The sequence below is a fragment of the Chanodichthys erythropterus genome, chromosome 15, assembly GCF_024489055.1.
Source record: "Chanodichthys erythropterus isolate Z2021 chromosome 15, ASM2448905v1, whole genome shotgun sequence".
In the NCBI taxonomy this organism is placed as follows: domain Eukaryota; kingdom Metazoa; phylum Chordata; class Actinopteri; order Cypriniformes; family Xenocyprididae; genus Chanodichthys; species Chanodichthys erythropterus.
In genome coordinates this window covers 28429774-28447885 of record NC_090235.1, presented here as the reverse complement: position 1 = coordinate 28447885, position 18112 = coordinate 28429774, and the positions used below count along the sequence as shown (strand labels likewise).

General features: G+C 36.2%; 1 protein-coding gene across 2 annotated transcripts; it reads left to right on the top strand.

Moving 5' to 3' along the window:
* The first annotated feature begins 35 nt into the window (after positions 1–35).
* maco1a (macoilin 1a) lies at positions 36–16989 on the top strand. 2 transcript variants are annotated; one of them, XM_067411295.1, is made up of 11 exons: positions 36–257; positions 2356–2497; positions 2648–2774; positions 4367–4490; positions 5700–5878; positions 8489–8993; positions 9083–9241; positions 11950–12132; positions 12297–12417; positions 13190–13364; positions 15275–16989. In XM_067411295.1, exons 1-11 carry the CDS (start codon positions 178–180, stop codon positions 15475–15477), a joined length of 1998 nt encoding a protein of 665 aa, XP_067267396.1. In that variant the 5' UTR covers positions 36–177; the 3' UTR covers positions 15478–16989. The 2 variants fall into 2 exon arrangements, with proteins under 2 accessions (XP_067267396.1, XP_067267397.1); XM_067411296.1 differs by lacking the exons at positions 13190–13364; positions 15275–16989 and adding an exon at positions 12931–13173.
* Positions 16990–18112: the final 1123 nt, after the last annotated feature.

Here is an 18112-nt window from a genome sequence, read left to right as displayed (position 1 = left end):
AGGCTTCCAGAATAAAAATGGGAGGGCCTCACGCAGAGTGTTTTTATTTATTTCTTTGTGTCTGTTAGAAGGAAAACACTGACATCCTCGCATTGGCGTAGCGATGCGCATCAGTATTAGGACGCTCACGTAGTTTCCCTCGAGTGTTTAAAATTATAGGAATCTAAAGGGTGGAGAATGAAGCGGCGCAATGCGGACTGCAGCAAACTCCGTCGCCCGTTGAAACGGAACCGAATCACCGAGGGTATTCACAGCAGGTACGGACGGAGAACCTCCCGGGCAGTCGACCGCACCGTAATGGCGTCTCTGAACTGAGCTTGGCCGTGTATGAGCTGTCACAGTCAGATAGAGATGACAGTTCAATGTGATCATTCGCTCCGGCCTGACTGTAGCTTAGACCAGGATACCTCTGACTCCTTTCAGTAAAGCATAATATGTGTGGATGCTGGCATTTGTGTATCATCCACGGGCTTCAATAGTGCATAATTTGGAATAATAAGCGTTACATTTGGCCTTGGCCATGTTATGAATGTTCTTCAGGTTGTGCAATTGCCTTTTATAGTTATTATAACTATGTCTTGCTGAAAGATCCAGCTTGTGTTTTGGATCATGGTAACTTGTGCTTTTTAGCTGGTTCTTGGCTGGTCACTCTTAAAAATAAAGGTTCTTTAATGGCACTAATGGTTACATGAAGAACCTTTAACATCCATGGAACCTTTTTGTTGCACAAAAGGTGTTTTTTTTTTAATTGTGGAAAGGTTTTTAGGGGATTAGAAAAACGTTACATTTAAAGGGATAGTTCACCCAAAAATGAAAATGTGATGTTTATCTGCTTACCCCCAGCACATCCAAGATGTAGGTGTCTTTGTTTCTTCAGTAGAACACAAATGATGATTTTCAACTCCAACCGTTGCGGACTGTCAGTCAAATAATGCGTGTCAATGGGAACTTCGTCTATAAGAGTAAAAAAAAACATGCAGACAAATCCAAATTAAACCCTGCGGTTCGTGACGGCACATTAGTGTCCTAAGACACGAAACGATCAGTTTGTGCGAGAAACCAAACCGTATTTATATATTTTTTTTACCTCTAAAACACCACTATGTCCAACTGCACTCCACATTCGGTTAGTGAGGTCTGAACACACTGACAATGGAAGTTATGTCTCATACTCATTGAAGCAAAGCGTGAGACATCACTTCCGTTATCAGAACGCGTTTTCTGACCTCACCAACCGGGTGTGGAGGGCAGTTGGACATAGTGGTTTTTTAGAGGTAAAAAATGATATAAATACTGTTCGGTTTCTCGCACAAACTGATCGTTTCGTGTCTTAGGACATCAATGTGTCATCACGAGCCGCAGAGTTTAATTTGGATTTGTCTATGCAAGTTTTTTTGACTCTTATAGACGAAGTTCCCATTGACACTCATTGTTTGACTGACAGTCCGCCACAGTTGGAGTTGAAAATCATCATGTGTTCTACTGAAGAAACAAAGTCACCTACATCTTGGATGCCCTGGGGGTAAGCAGATAAACATCAAATTTTCACTTTTATGTGAACTATCCCTTCAAGAACTCTTCACTGAAAAGTTCTCTGGAGAAACAGAAATCATTCTTTTATGGCATCACTTTGAAACCCTCTGTTTGAAATCCTTATGTTTAAGAGTGTACCATGTGAGGGGGGAAAAAAAACGGCTTGACCAACATTATGACCAGCTGGTAGCTGGATTGTTGCTGGTCCAAGATGGTTGACCAGAGACCAACTAAGCTGCAAATGTTTATGCCACATTATTGTAACATTTTTGACACCTACGCTGTTTTCTGTAGGTGTCAGGTGAATGTTATGAAGGAATCCTAATACAAACTGATCTTGTTCTAGAAAAATGTGTAGATTAAACCCTGTTGTTAAACTTGATCCTGCATGTTTTGGTTTGTTCAACTTCCACATGACACTGTGTTGACTGAAACTTTATATCTACGGTCTCATCTGAAATAAGTTTATATAAACATACACTACCAAGACATACTCTGCCAAGACTTCATTTTGGCTAAGTATATTTGCATAGTTTTAACATGTGGGGTTCCCACAGTTACAAAATCCCCTGAAAATTGTTAGGGAAAAGACTAGTAAGAGTCATGGAAATGTCTATAGTGAATGTAATTTCTGTGGTTATGCTCTGCATGGATGTTTACATAAGACTCTTTTTGAAAACTTTTGCTTGCACAAGAGTAATAGATATCATGGACAAATGGAAAAGTAATTAAAATTCATTTATAAATAGGGTTTGCCTAAGATACTGTTGATACAATATTGATATATTGTTATGTTTCTTATGATTTCTCTTGATCTGGCAGTACCTTTCTGTACCTGAAGTTCCTGGTTGTTTGGGCGCTGGTTCTGCTGGCCGATTTCGTGCTGGAGTTCAGGTTCGAGTATCTTTGGCCTTTCTGGCTCTTCATCAGGAGTGTTTATGATTCCTTTAGATATCAGGGATTGGTGAGTATTTGAATCCCCAGTGTTGTGTAATTGAGCGACTAATGGCTGACTGTCTTCTTGGTCCTTTGTAAACCAGTCTTGATGTCTTTGAGTGACATGTTCTACACTGGTTAAATCGATCATCTCTTCTCCTCTCGTCTTATCCCACAGGCGTTCTCTGTGTTCTTTGTGTGTGTCGCATTCACATCAGACATCATCTGCCTCCTGTTCATCCCCAAGCAATGGCTGTTCTTCGCCGCCAGCACGTATGTCTGGGTACAGTACGTGTGGCATACAGGTAAGTCAGCATTGTTCAAGCCCCGTCTGGTTTTCCATAAGTATCTTTTTAGGACACTTACACATTAGAGCTCATTGAATGTTAGAGAATGCTGGGAATCTATTGATTGGATGGGGAATGGTGCGTGGCAAGTGCTTGCAAAAGTGATGTTCCATCATGCAACTGAAAGTTGCAAACTTTGCCATAGGCATCCATTGACCAATGAAAACTGCAGACATGTGGATCCAGTTGTGCTTCCAGAAACCCAATTTATTCCACACTCCTGTCTGAAAGCCTACATCAGATGTTTTGCTAGTGTGTAAGTGCCCAAAAGCCTTTATTCAGTGGCATAATTCAGGAGCATTCTGCTAAATATTACACAACTATTCACTTCCCTGGCAGTTACTAGAGAGGGAGATGTTGAAAGGGCTTTTCTTATGCAAACAATCCCTTTTAGATCTCTCTGGATAGTCATTTATCTTGAATATGTTTGATGATTGCATAAAAGAATGAGAATGAGCAATGCTTTTTTTTTTTTTTATATAAATGGTTTTGAAAGACTTTTATGTTCACCAAGGCTGCATTTATTTGATCAAAAATACAGTAAAACAGTAATATTGTAAATTATTACAATTTAAAATAATAATTAATAAAATAAATGTTTTCTGTTTTAATATATTTTAAAATGTAATTTATTCCTGTGATGTTAAAGCTGAATTTTCAGCATCATTACTTCAGTCTTCAGTGTCACATGATCCTTCAGAAATCATTATAATATGCTAATTTACTGCTCAAGAATTCTTATTATTATCAATGTTGAAAACTGTTGTGCTGATACATTTTTCAAGATACTTTGATAAATAAAAAGTTCAAAAGAACAGTGTTTATTAGAAATATAAATCTTTTGTAACCTTTTAAATGTCTTTACTATCACTTTTGATCAATTTAATTCATCCTTGCTTTATATTATATTATATATTTTTATTTTACTTTTTATTTTTATATATTTATATTTTACCTGTATTTATAATATTAATTTCTATATTATATTTATATAGAATTTTTTTCAATTTGCAATGTTCTTGCATTCCACGTAAAAAGTCTGGCGAGTAAAATAAAAAATTTACTAGCCAATGGCGACTCGAGCTTCAGTGTGTCTGTAGAGGGTTGGCTCCTGTCATTATACGTCCTTTTCTTGGGTCGATTCATTGATGCCTCAGGAAGAGGAGAAAAAGAATTGCTGACACTGAGTGATTGTTCCTTGAAAACTGTTTCAGTATGCCTTGAGCTGTGACTGTGCTGTGCTGACACACGATTTGCAGCGCGTCTCAACAAGAGAGGGTGCTTTCAGCAAGCTGGGGTTTTGTTTGCAGCCTAGAGCTTATTTTGTGAAACCTGTGTGACGTTATTGATCTGCCAAACAACCAGTGGCCTTTATACAACCCCTTAGATGTCTGATGACCGTGAAGGTCACTAATGGGCTATAAGTCATTTATAGTTTGCAGAATTATGCATTCCTATATATGCCGTAAGAATGTCACAACTATTAACAGCAGGCTAGAGATCAAATGTCAACTGTTATACATAGTTTATCTATTTTCTTTTTTTTACAGAACGAGGTGTGTGTCTGCCAACTGTGTCTCTCTGGATTCTTTTTGTCTACATCGAAGCAGCTATCCGGTTCAAGGATTTGAAACATTTTCATGTAGATCTTTGCCGTCCATTTGCAGCTCATTGGTAAGATTTGTTTGACGCTTACTTGCCTTTATGTCATTCCAAACCAATATGATATACTTTCAGTTATGGAACAAAAGAGGAGAAATTCTGAAGTATGTTCATGCGCCTCTTTCCAATTTAAAAAAAAAAAAAAAAAAAAAAAAAACGCAAAACTGCATGAACTTTCTTCACAATATATCGTTTTAGTGAACTCATAAAAGTTTGTATCATTTTAAAGGGATAGTTCACCCAAAAATGAAAATTGTCATAATTTTTACAGAGTTTCTTTCTTCTGTTGAACACAAAAAAATATATTTTAAAGAATGTTGGTAACCAGACCGTTGACGGCATCCATTGACTTCCATAGTAGGAAAAAAAAATACTGAAACTATCCACTTAAAGGGGTCCTATTATGCTTTTTTTTTTTTTTTTTTTTTTTTTTTTTTTTTTACATCTTCAACTTTTTTTAGTGTGTAACGTTGCTGTTTGAGCATGAAAAAGTTCTGCAAAGTTATAAAGCATGAAGTCCACTTCAAAGTTTACTTCCAGGAATGTACACATCACAATATTCCTCATTTAAATAATTCCCGCTCAAGGCATATGCAAAAAAAGTGGCGAAGCCTGGTTCAATTACGTTAGTATTGGGTTGGAACTCATGGTTATGGTAAGGGGCGTGACATTTCCGAAACCGCTCAAGGTCGTTAACCAATCACAACACACGGGTCCAACCAATCAGAGCACACCACACTTTTCAGAAGGACGGGCTTCATTCAGACCAAAACTAAACGGAGCATTACAGACAGATTGGGAAGAGAGGTGCTCCAATGTAAAATATGTGGGGGAAAATAATGTTTTTTGAGCATATAAGCATTAAAACCTACTCTAATGGACCCCAAAAACAAAATCAAGACTTTGAAAAAGGGCATAATAGGTCCTCTTTAAAGATTTTTAAAGTATCTCTTGAAGCACAAAGTCAGACCACATAAAGTTTCACAATTTTTTTTATTTTTATTTTTTATTACTAAACATGTAGTCAATAGCTGATGTAACTGTACTACTAATAGCGCAGCAGTCAGCTTTGTATTTGTAAACACACTCATGGCGTCTCCATAGCAGCACATGGGAGTGTTGCCATTATCTGAAGGTGTCTGATGTTGAGTCATCACTAGTTGTAGCAATTTTTTTTTTTTCTGTATTCCATAACATGTTGTTCTAACCCTTTCGTTGCAGCATTGGCTATCCGGTGGTAACACTGGGCTTCGGCTTCAAGAGTTACGTGAGCTATAAGATGCGTCTGCGGAAGCAAAAAGAGGTGCAGAAGGAAAACGAGTTCTACATGCAGCTTCTACAGCAGGCTCTGCCACCAGAACAGCAGATGCTTCAAAGACAGGAACGAGAGGCAGAGGAGGGTAAGATCATCATTTGACTATTTTGATAATACAATCTTTTTATATATATATATATATATATATATATATATATGTATATATATATATATATATGTATATATGTATATGTGTGTTAAAACTATGAATCAAAGACAAAAAATGGGTAATTCAAAAATCGTTAAGGCATTGATATCAAAACCATGATCTCGGTGCCATATGATTGATGATCATTCATATTCAAAACTTTGAGGTCAGTTAGACATTTTTTTTTTAAAGGGGTCATGAATTGAGAAATCATGTTTTCCTAAATTTGACAAATAAGAGGTCATTGTACCTTTTTAAAATATCCTGTAAGTTCCAGAATTCTCAACTTACTCATGAGTCCCAAAACAGGTTTTATTGAAATCAAGCTGCCAAAATGACTCATTTCATATTTTGTCATACTATGACGTAATAGTGCAACAAAGGACCTGCAGAAAAGGATCAACCGCTACTTATACATCATTGCCTCTTTAGCCCCGCCCACTGATTCACGCATGTCATGTAGTAGTAAATAAGAGAGAGACACAAACACAGGATTACTCCAGCAACAAAATGATAGAGATGCCTCTGAAGTGCCATGTTGTTGAAAACAAATTCTTTGCATTGCCTCTCTTGTGATCCTAACATTAGGAAAGCGTGAATGAACTTTTTTTAACTAAGTTCAAGATCGCATCAGTAAGACACTTTGTATGTTCGCTTCATTTTTAAACATCACAATTCGACGCTTTGTTTTCAGAGTAACTGAAAATAAAAGATGATTCAGTGCCGATTATATTAGATCCGACAGTAATGTCGCAAGACAAAAGTGTGAGTAACAGTATTTTTACCATGTTTCACTATTGCTTTGTCTGTTACAGATAGTTTGATATGTACTGAGTATTTATACTGTAGTGCCACAGTCAAACTGTGAATAGTTGTGATTTGCTGTTCTTTACTTTGCTTTGGCATTTATGGGGTTAATGCGTTGGATTATCGGATACAGAAGAAAGCACATAGAGAATGCTGCTTTTGTTATTGTTTTGATCTAAGCCATTCGCTGTAATCCTGAAAAGCTTCAGTGAGCAAGATCTTCTGTTTTGTCATCCGTAAGACATTACAACACTTTATTTTATTTAAAACAAGACCCTGCAAATGACAATGTATACGTTTTTCACTTTATCGAAAAGGGTGAATGATTCATAGCCTAAAAGAATGACAGTGCGACAAATGATGGTACATTCATTCATAATTCGTTTACACACAACACTGTAAGGTATCCTGTCAAGTATAACTGTGGTAACTCCAAATACTTCAATTTTATTTGCTACATTCAAGTCTAATAATGCATATGTAATATGCATAAATGTTTCACAATGTTGCCAAATGTTTCAACATGATATTTTTCAACATCTGAAGTTTTCAAAACAATTCCATAGGTGTAAAACTGTAAAACATATGCAAAACTGTTTACCCAATCATAGCAAGGGCATTTACTTTCAAGTCTGGAATGCAACCCACCTATCAAAAAGGTGTGTTTTGAGAGAGTCAAAAACAGGATAGAATTTTTTTTTTTTTTTAACTTCTAAATTATTAAAAACAAAAAAAATCTTGCTAACATTATGTGGACCTCATAGAATATTATAAAATTAAAATGCAGTTCATCACCCCTTTTAAAAGAACTGCATATTTTTATTCCGCAAAGATAAATTAAAGTGATGAAAAGTGACAGTAAACACATTTATAATGTTTGTGTTTCAAATAAATTATGTTCTTTTGAACTTTCTATTTATCAAAGAATCCTGGAAAAAAAAAGTATCACAGGTTCAACAAAAATAGCAGTACAACTGTTTCCGGTATTAATTTATAATAAGAAATTTTGCTTGACCAGCAAATCTGCATATTAGAATGGTTTCTGAAGGCTCGTGAGACACTGAAGACCAGACTAATGACTGCTGAAAATTCAGCTTTGCCATCACGGGACATTTTCAAATATATTTAAATAGAAGTCATTTTAAATTGTAGTAATTTTTCACAATATTACTGCTGTTACTCTATTTTTGATTAAATAAATAGTGATTGGGAGCATGAGAGACTTCTTTCAAAAACACACAATCTTAATGACCCCAAACTTCTGAAAAATAGTGTATTATATAGCAGTACAATAAACTTAAAATGTTTTTGACTCTATTGTCACTTGACCTTTGTTGCATGATTTTTTCAACAAGTGGAAACCAGTTATCATCATAAACATGGTTATTTTGCATTATTACAAATGTGTTCAAAGTCCTGATTGATATCACGCAAGGGTTATTTATCACGCTGGGAATGAAAGGGTCAACTTTAGCGCACTGCATTGTAAGATACAGCACTCCAAGCTGTGTGCTTTGGATGTTTACCACACATTTTGACTAATGTTTGTTATCTGGATATTCCATGCTTGCAGAAAAGTTTCATACTGTGCACATTATTCATAGTGCACAGTCATATGGTACTACTTCAAAGCCTATTGATTCGCATGATGCTTTCCAATTTGTACTTTTCATTTGTAGTCATAGCAGTCTGACAGCATTGCCTTGTAATCTTAAAATCTTGCTTTCATTAATTTGGCAGCCACCTCAAAAGGCATGTCTGAAGCAGACTCTGTGTTAGTGGCTCAGAACGGCACTGCTATTACCAAGAAACTGCCCATGTCTCTGCCTGAACTGGAGTATAAGGAGAAGGGCAAAGATGGGGGAAAAGACAAAAAACAGCAGCAGCACAGCATAGGAATAAACAACAACATCTTACAGACTGTGGATGCTAAACTACAGGACATTGAGTACATGGAGAACCATCTAAACACTAAGAGACTCAACAACGAGCTCAGCGGCAGCGCAGAGAACCTGTTCCTAAAAGAGGAGGTAGGCAGTGGAGGAGGAAGCTCTGCCCCCTCCAAACATTACAAAAACTCCTCCCCCCATAGCCACAACTCCACCAATGGCAGCGTACCATCCTCTTCATCCAGCAGGAGTGAAAAGAAACAGAAGTGTGCAGGGAAGAACCTTGCACCTCACAGAGATCTGATGGAGAACTGTATACCTAACAACCAGCTCAGTAAGCCAGATGCATTAGTGCGGTAAGACTCCACATGCAGCATCTACTATAGTCTGATTGAGCCATTGGAGTGTGTTCCTCCTGTTTATTCCCTTTTTCTCTGTTTGTCAGGCTTGAGCAGGACATAAAGAAGTTGAAGGCTGACCTGCAGGCGAGCAGACAGGTGGAGCAAGACCTGCGCAGTCAGATCAGCTCTCTGAGCAGTGCCGAGAGGAGCATGCGCTCTGAGCTGGGGCAGCTCCGCCAGGAAAATGAGTTGCTGCAAAACAAGTGAGACATCAGCGACTTGAAGCACAATAAATAGTAACTAATATTTGCCAATTCAAATTTTAAACTGGGCACTCTAAGGCCCTGTCCCAAATGGCACCCTAAACACTCGCAGTCTCTCTACGAGTCTACACTTTTAAAAGTGAAGTGGTAACACATACTTTTGTCCAAATTTGTCTATTTAACCCATCCAAGTTAGTGCACACACATTAGGAGTAGTGAGTAGTGAACATGAACGCATTGCAAACTGTGGGCAGCCATTTTGCTTAGTGCCCAGGGAGTGATTGGGGGTTAGATGCCTTGCTCATTGGCTGGGAATCAGACCCAGGTCTCCCGTGTGGCAGGCGAGAATTCTACCACTGAACCACCTATGCTTAACAATGCTTTGCAACGTAATGCCACTTTGACTAGAAATAGAATCAGGTAAAATTCTGCTGCAGACCTCGCTTCAGCGCGGGCTCAGCAAAAGTTCATATCCACCGCAAAGCTCTCAACATCCTTCTGAAACCTGAAATGACAAATGGGATTAGACCATAAGTGCCTATGAAGTGTGCCATTTGGGACCGGGCCAAACTCTAATTACCTGGGCCACTAGTCCATGGTGTTTTTCTCTGAGGATGAAAAGTGTCAGTTAATTAAAATCACCATTAAATCAAAATGGTCAATCACAGCAAACCACAACGATCCAATCTATTCCCATCAGACATAAATCAAGTTTCACTTGGAAACACATTACAATATGGAAGAAAAGATGATTGCAACTTTTTTTATTTCATGCCGACTTTACATATGTAATTTTAAAAATTCATCATTCATCATATCCCAAATCATTGTGAGTGGTCAGTCCGTATCAGTGCTGAGAATTGTAACAGGTTGCAGGTAGGGACAATAATTTACACCTGCATAAAGACCATTTAACTAAAAAAATACAGTGAAGAATTAAAATGGTTATTTAGACGAGTGTTGTTATTGTATACTAAAATGAATAAAAATAGTTTCCAAAGAACAAAATAAAGCTGAAATAATCAAATATAAATATTGGATAAAAACTAATGAAAATAGAAATGTTGTCTAGGCAACTAATGAAATACAGTTGAAGTACTAAAATTACTAAAATAAAAAAAAATAAAAATCGCATAACTTCAATGAAAACTGAAAATAAAAAAGCTCATTCAAAATATTAAAGGTGCCCTAGAACCAGTTTTCAAAAGATGTAATCTAAGTCTAAGGTGTCCCCTGAATGTGTCTGTGAAGTTTCAGGTCAAAATACCCCCTAGATTTTTTTTTTTTTTTTTTTTTTTATTAATTTTTTTAACTGCCTATTTTGGGGCATCATTAAAGGGATAGTTCACCCAAAAATGAAAATTTGATGTTTATCTGCTTACCCCCAGGGCATCCAAGATGTAGATTACTTTTTTTTCTTCAGTCGAATGCAAATTATGATTTTTAACTGCAACCGCTGCCGTCTGTCAGTCAAATAATAGCAGTGATTGGGAACTTGAACAATAAGAGTCAAAAAAACTTCCATAGACAAATCCAAATTAAACCCTGCTGCTCATGACGGCACATTGATGTCCTAAGACACGAAATGATCGGTTTGTGCGAGAAACCAAACAGTATTTATATAATTTGCATAATTTGCGTTCGACTGAAGAAAAAAGTCACCTACATCTTGGATGCATTGGGGGTAAGCAGATAAACATCAAATTTTCATTTTTGGGTGAACTATCCCTTTAACTATGCACAGATTCAGGCTGCGGCCCTTTTAAATCTCGCGCTCCCTGCCCCCCCGAGCTCTCGACTATAATACAGTGCATTTACAAAGTTCACACAGCTAAAATAACCCTCAAATGGATCTTTACAAGATGTTTGTCATGCATGCTGCATGCATGCGTCGGATCATGTGAGTATAGTATTTATTTGGATGTTTACATTTGATTCTGAATGAGTTTGATAGTGGTCCATGGCTAAAGCTAACATTACACACTTTTGGAGAGATTTATAAAGAATGAAGTTGTTTATGAATTATACAGACTGCATGTGTTTAAAAATGAAAATAGTGATGACTCGTCTCCGTGAATACAGTAATAAACGATGGTAACTTTAACCACATTTAACAGTACATTAGCAACATGCTAACGAAACATTTAGAAAGACAATTTACAAATATCACTAAAAATATCATGTTATCATGGATCATGTCAGTTATTATTGTTCCATCTGCCATTTTTCGCTGTTGTCCTTGCTTGCTTACCTAGTCTGTTGATTCTGCTGTGCACATCCAGACGTCCTGCCCTTGTGTAATGCCTTGAACATGGGCTGGCATATGCAAATATTGGGGGCGACATATTAATGATCTCGACTGTTACACAACAGTCAGTTATGTTGAGATTCGCCTGTTCTTCAGAGGTCTTTTAAACAAATGAGATTTACACAAGGAGGAAAAAACAATGGAGTTTGAGACTCACTGTATGTCATTTCCATGTACTGAACTCTTGTTATTCAACTATGCCGAGGTAAATTCAATTTTTGATTCTAGGGCACCTTTTAATAAGTATGTATCTGATCTGATTACGTAACTAAAGTCCTCAACACCTCTAATCACTACCTGTTGTTTTTTTTTTTTTCTGCATTTGTATCCTCATGCACATTTCCATCTCTCTACCTGCAGTTGTTTGTGCCAGTGTTAATTATGTGCTTTTCTGTCTTAGGCTTCATAACGCTGTGCAGGCCAAGCAAAAGGACAAGCAAATGATTGTGCAGCTGGAGAAGCGTCTCAAAGCAGAACAGGAAGCGCGAGCCGCTGTGGAAAAGCAGCTTGCAGAAGAAAAGAAAAAAAAGAAGATGGAAGAGGCTACAGCCGCACGTGCTGTCGCTCTGGCAGCTGCCTCCAGGTGAGACGGATGAATATCTCACCCAGAAATATTGTTCCATCTCCATATATTCTTACAATTTTCTGTGGAATAAACTTAAACTGATAATATGGAGCACTGTGTGTGTTTGTCTTGTTTTATTATGTATTTGGATTGGTGGGCTTGACTTTCACTTCCATTCACAGAGGGGAATGCACAGACTCCCTGAGGAATCGCATACGTGAGCTGGAGTCGGAGTGCAAGAAGCTCAATCACGACATGAAGCTAAAGGAAGAACAAATTAGAGAGCTCGAGCTCAAAGCTCAAGTAAGCCAGAACCCCTGCTGATGTGGTGCTTTCCCAAGAGCAATATTTAGAATAAAGTGACACTTTTTTCCTCACAGTTCTGACTTTATAACATGCAATTGCAAGTTTATATCACGCAGTTCTGAGAAAAAAGTCAGAATTGCGTGTTGTAAACTCACAATTCTAACTTTTTTTTCCTTAGTTATAGTTATAAAGTCCAATTTTGAAGTCAAGAATTGTTTATATCTTGCAATTCTGACTATAACTCGCAAGTTTGTCACGCAATTCTGAGAAGAAAAAAAAAAGTCAGAATTGGAAGATATAAACTCGCATTTGCGAGGAAAAAAGTCAGAATTTCGAGTTTATATCTTGCAAACTTTATAACACGCAGTTGCAAGTTTATATAACGTAATTCTGAGAAAAGAAGTCAGAATTGCGCGATTAAGTCGCAATTACCTTTTTATATATATATATATATATATATATAATAAAATATAATTTTTTTTTTTTTTTTTTTTTTTTTTTCAATGGCAGAAAGGAGCTTCCATAGGTTTGGCCTAATTCCTGAGACAAAATGTTTATCCTCTACACAACTGGCTTCAAACTCTTATTCTAGTCTGGAAGCAGTTTTCATATCAATCAGATGGAAAAAAAAAACTCGCCCTACAGTTTTTCCCTACAATGTTTCATTCAGCAATCACATCAAATAATGGACTTAAAATAAGTTGTTTCATATATTTTGTTCAACTAAGAAGTAATATGCTTCCTCACCTCTTTGTTCCTCTATGTGCAGGAGTTGCGTAAATATAAGGAGAATGAAAAGGACACAGAGGTTCTGATGTCAGCGCTGTCGGCCATGCAGGACAAGACCCAGCACTTAGAGAACAGTCTGAGTGCTGAGACCAGAATCAAACTGGATCTCTTTTCAGCACTCGGAGATGCCAAGCGACAGCTAGAGATTGCTCAAGGTCTGCCCTGTTCCTATCTTAATAGAGCTGTGTATCTATACTAGGCATGTGACGATATACATTTGCTGAAGCTTTTATCACGGTATACAGTATTATCACGATATTGGAATGAGTTGCATAAAAAAAAGAAAAAGAAAAACTTTACAATAAGAACTGAACAATTATAACAGAAAGAAATGAACAGGTAAATACAATTAAACAATACACAAAAATGTATAAAGTAAAAAAGAAAAACGTTTCAAACAGATTCAAGTGCAAAAGAATTATAAAGAACAATAGGTAACACTTTACAATAAGGTCACCTCAGTTGTTCAATATTTTCTAATAATTCAGTGGTCCGGAGTTGATTATTGCACTTATACTATGGTTACCACACTGTTCAGATGTCGTATTTCAAAACATTTGTCAGGTTTTTGTCCTTAATTTCTTACGCATCTCATCCCAAGCCAGTGGTTCTCAAACTTTTTTGGTCGTGTCCCCCTTTAAACCTTAAAAAAAAAAATCTTATAAGTTTATAATTATACTTATTTTATAAATAAATATTATATGTAATAATGTATTATAATTTCATTAAAAATGATAAAAAATGAAAGCTCTTTTAAATTGAAATCGTGCAATAAAAAAACCTGCATTAGTTTCACTTTGTAATGTCACTGAATCATTAAAGACTACAGTAGCTTGTAGCTTACACAGTAGTAGCTTGTGATTCTGTCAGCTGAACGAATCGGAATCTTTTCTATGGCGAGCAACTTCTACTGTTGGGCTTGTTCACACAGTGACAAGTCAAGAATCTGAAGAAGAACGATTCAGTGTAATTGGCATTCGGTGCTTTTTTTTTATATATAGGCAGATCACCAACTGCAAGTCATGCACTTGAACACCATTGCAAAACTTTTTTTTTCCTGTTGATCTCCTGTGACCCCCCCCCCCGGGGTACCCGTGTGCCCCCACACTTTGAGAACCACTGTCCCAAGCCAAAACGTGAGCCATTAATAGCAGACTAATACAGTTATTAACACAGTTGAGAGAGAGAGAGAGCGAATATGTGAATTAGCCTACCCGAGTCTGTGCGTCTCTCACGGCTCTAATAATAGCAAAACTGTAAGTTTATCTACCTCAAGAACCACACAGTTATTACCTCACTGGTGAGAAATGTCATGTAGCTTTTAAGTTGCTAAACTATTTTACCGATTAATTCGTCAGAGCAGCGCTAACGAAATGTTTCTGTGCGAGTGTGTCTGTACTGCATGTGTGTGCGTGTTTGAGTGAGAGAGCGGGAAAAAGTATATGCTTTCAGGACATTAAAAAAAAAAGTGTTTTTTGGCAAAACCATGACAATAATTTGTCACTTCTTTTCCTATTGTTTACCATATTTATTTGCTTGCTTGGTGTCGTTGAGGTTTTGTTTCTTTTGCTGTTGTAGGATGTAAGGACCTTTTCGAAATAACTGAAATAATTTGGCGAAGTGATATGGAACTGTAATGCGGTCAAGACCAGCATAGAACTACTTTAGCCATGCGTTTCCCTGAAATTAATTGCACAGCTTAGAATGTTGTTCAGCCAATCAGATTTGAGCATTCAACAGCCCTGTAGTATAACTACTGGAACCGAATAATAAATAAGAATCAGAATATTTTCAATCAATATCTAGTGCATGCGGTCGTCCATGTAAAAATGTTTAAGTTTAAAAATATAAATAGCCTATTAAGTATTTAAGTATTTGGTGCTGTGATAAACACCATTGCGAGTACAAAAAATCTGAATGGCTGTTTAAAATATTTCAAAACTGTTCAGAAACAGAAAGTAGCACAGCTGCTTTGTTTATGGAGTTATTAGTGTAATGGCTGCATTTTCATCAGCGCCATCTGCTGTCAGAGAGTGAACCTATTGTCTTTTTGCCCTGCTCACAGGTCAGATTTTGCAGAAGGAGCAGGAGATAAAAGAGTTGAAGCAGAAGATTGCAGAGGTCATGGCGGTCATGCCCAGCATCACCTACTCGGCAGAAACCAACAACATGACCCCTGTGACCCCACATTACTCCTCCAAGTTCATGGACACCAGTCCTTCCAGCTTGGACCCCAATGCCTCCGTCTACCAGCCGCTCAAGAAGTGAATGTTCACACACACAACGTCCACTTTGCTCTTTGATTTATCTAAAAGTTCAGTATGCAAACCAATGGGATGGGGTTGTATTTTTGTTTGATTTACCCCTCCTCTGTTAGTATGACTCTTCTTTGTTATTGCTAAAATAAGTGGAGGATTAGGAGGAAAAATGGATGTCACCTTAACAAGAACTGTCCTCATGGTGTTTAAGGTTATTTTTGAAGCTCTTACACCTAAATTCTTTTCTTGCTAATGGCACTTCAGTCTGTTGTGGTTCTTTTGTTATCCTAAATCTGTTTTGTGAGGTCTTAATGAAGACCTTTCACGATTTTATTAGTACCTCCTCATCTTTGTGTTGAATCTGAACAGTTTTATGTGCCAGATATGGTGGCATGACTTCTTTTACTTCCCTGGTGTAAACGTACATATTTAAGTTTATTGAATGTAAATAGAAAAGGGAAAAAACGTATTGAGATGAGGCACGAGTATTTGTGATGGGGGAAAAAAATGTTGTGTTTGTTGCAACAGAGTGATTTAAGAATGCATTTGTTTAATTATGACCATAGTATTGTGCATCTGTTTTTGGAGAGGTAAAATCATTTCATTACAGATGGATCTGAATTGGATATATTTTTGGGTTTCTATAAACCAAATTTTCCGTTCTTCCCAATGCTGTTTTCCAACATGTCGAAGACACGATAAAAACCCACGTGTTTAAAAAGGGACTGATCTTCACGTTGTATTTGTTGACAAAAATGCTGCATAAATATTTGGGAATGTTGTCGTATTTTGCAGTCAATGCAAGTCCTTTTTGTTAATGGACAAAATTGAAATAGAATTTAGTTGAAACCAGTTGAAAAGCTGAACATATGATGTCTTGTTTGCCAGTTGTTATGTTACACAGTGCCTTGAAATATCTTGTTTAATATATTCTCTCTCACACCTCCCATGCCATTCTCACCCACTTCTAGAATCCATCTGATTGGTCAGCATACCACATGACCTGTTTTTCCCCAAGCGTGGCATTTAAAATCATCTGCCCTCTTGTTGCCATGTGTTCTGTCAGGGGAAAAAAAATATACAGGTAACAGTAAGCCCACTTGTTATCAGTTGTCCATTATTTCTGCCATGTCTCTAATTTATATTAACATATTCATTGCATTTTATAATATTTGCTGAATGGTTTGATTTTGGTCAAATGTGCCAAATTATTTTTTTCTCCCCTGCACCATTTAATTTCATTGAGGATAATGCAAACTATACATGCATCATTTTATAGAGAACTCACTGCAAATAACAACTAAAATCAATCCATTAATGTTTCATTTTCATTAAAAATCCTACTTCACATTTCTTCTTCATTGGTTTAAGGATTGTGTCATGATGCAGGCAGAATATGCTTGTTTTGTTTAGTCCTTGTTTTACAACAGGGGTTTCTTTTTTTTATTTGTCTACTTTGGGAAAGTATTACTGTGGATTGCATTTGGTGTTTTTATGGTAAACTTTGTGGAGAGTAAAAAAACACGCCTTTGTTTCTCATTGTTTGATTTCTTTTTTTTAATTTTTTATTATTATTATTATTATTTTAAAGAACCAAGCTAAATAGTGTGTGTGTGTGCAGAGGTGTGAAAGTATTTTATTGCTGTACTTGCTTTGGGGAATTTGCACTTTTTATTCAAGTGCTGTTGAAATTGAATACAAGGGCGGAAAATTAATTTTTACTCCTTTCAATGTCAATTTGCCTTCTAAATAGCTCATCATAACTTAAATCTTTACTCATTTTTACACTTTTGCAAATGTGTATTTGTACAGAAGTCAAAGAAACCTATTTTAATACAAGATTTGATTTACTTTTTGTTAGCTAAAACTAAAACCATAAAATTTTCCAAAATACACATTTCATTATTTGAAATAAAATAAACATTAACTGAAATAAAATTTTAAAAATCATATTTTACTTCAGCCAAGACAGCAATTCTCAATTTTTGTTTAGTTTAAGGTACTAAAAATGATTAAAACTAAAAACAAAACTAAAAAAAATTAGTCAAATCTATATAGACATATAAAAATATTATTAATAAAAATTACAAAAACATAAAATTACTAAAATTTTGAGATTCAAATTAAAAACAGAAAATACATATAAAAATCTAATTCAGAATATTAACAAAAACTACAGCAGTTATTCTCAACCCAACTAGGGGTCCTTATAAATTTTCTGGGGGCCACAGGACTAAAAATGATTCAAATAAATACTTTATTAGTAATGCAATTAATATTAATAATAATCAAATATTATTAAAATGCTACAAAAATAAATAAGAAAAGTTATTTTTTCCTCCCCAAAAAAATATATTTGTTTTTTTTTTTTGTATAAAATGTTGTCATAATTAGCAGAAAATACTGACAGATATAATTTATAGAGGGGCCTTCAAATTGTGTTGGACGGTGGTGGACATTCGAGCCAAAAAGATTGAGAACCACTCTTCTACAGTCACCACGGCATATTTGACCTAATAAAAAGTTTTATTATAACCATAGTGGAAGATAGTTGATTTGAGTTGAGTGTAAACGTGTTTCGTAATTCCTTAAAAATAATCTGTATTGTTGACCCAGAGTCGTCCCAATAAAGGACGATTTCTCTT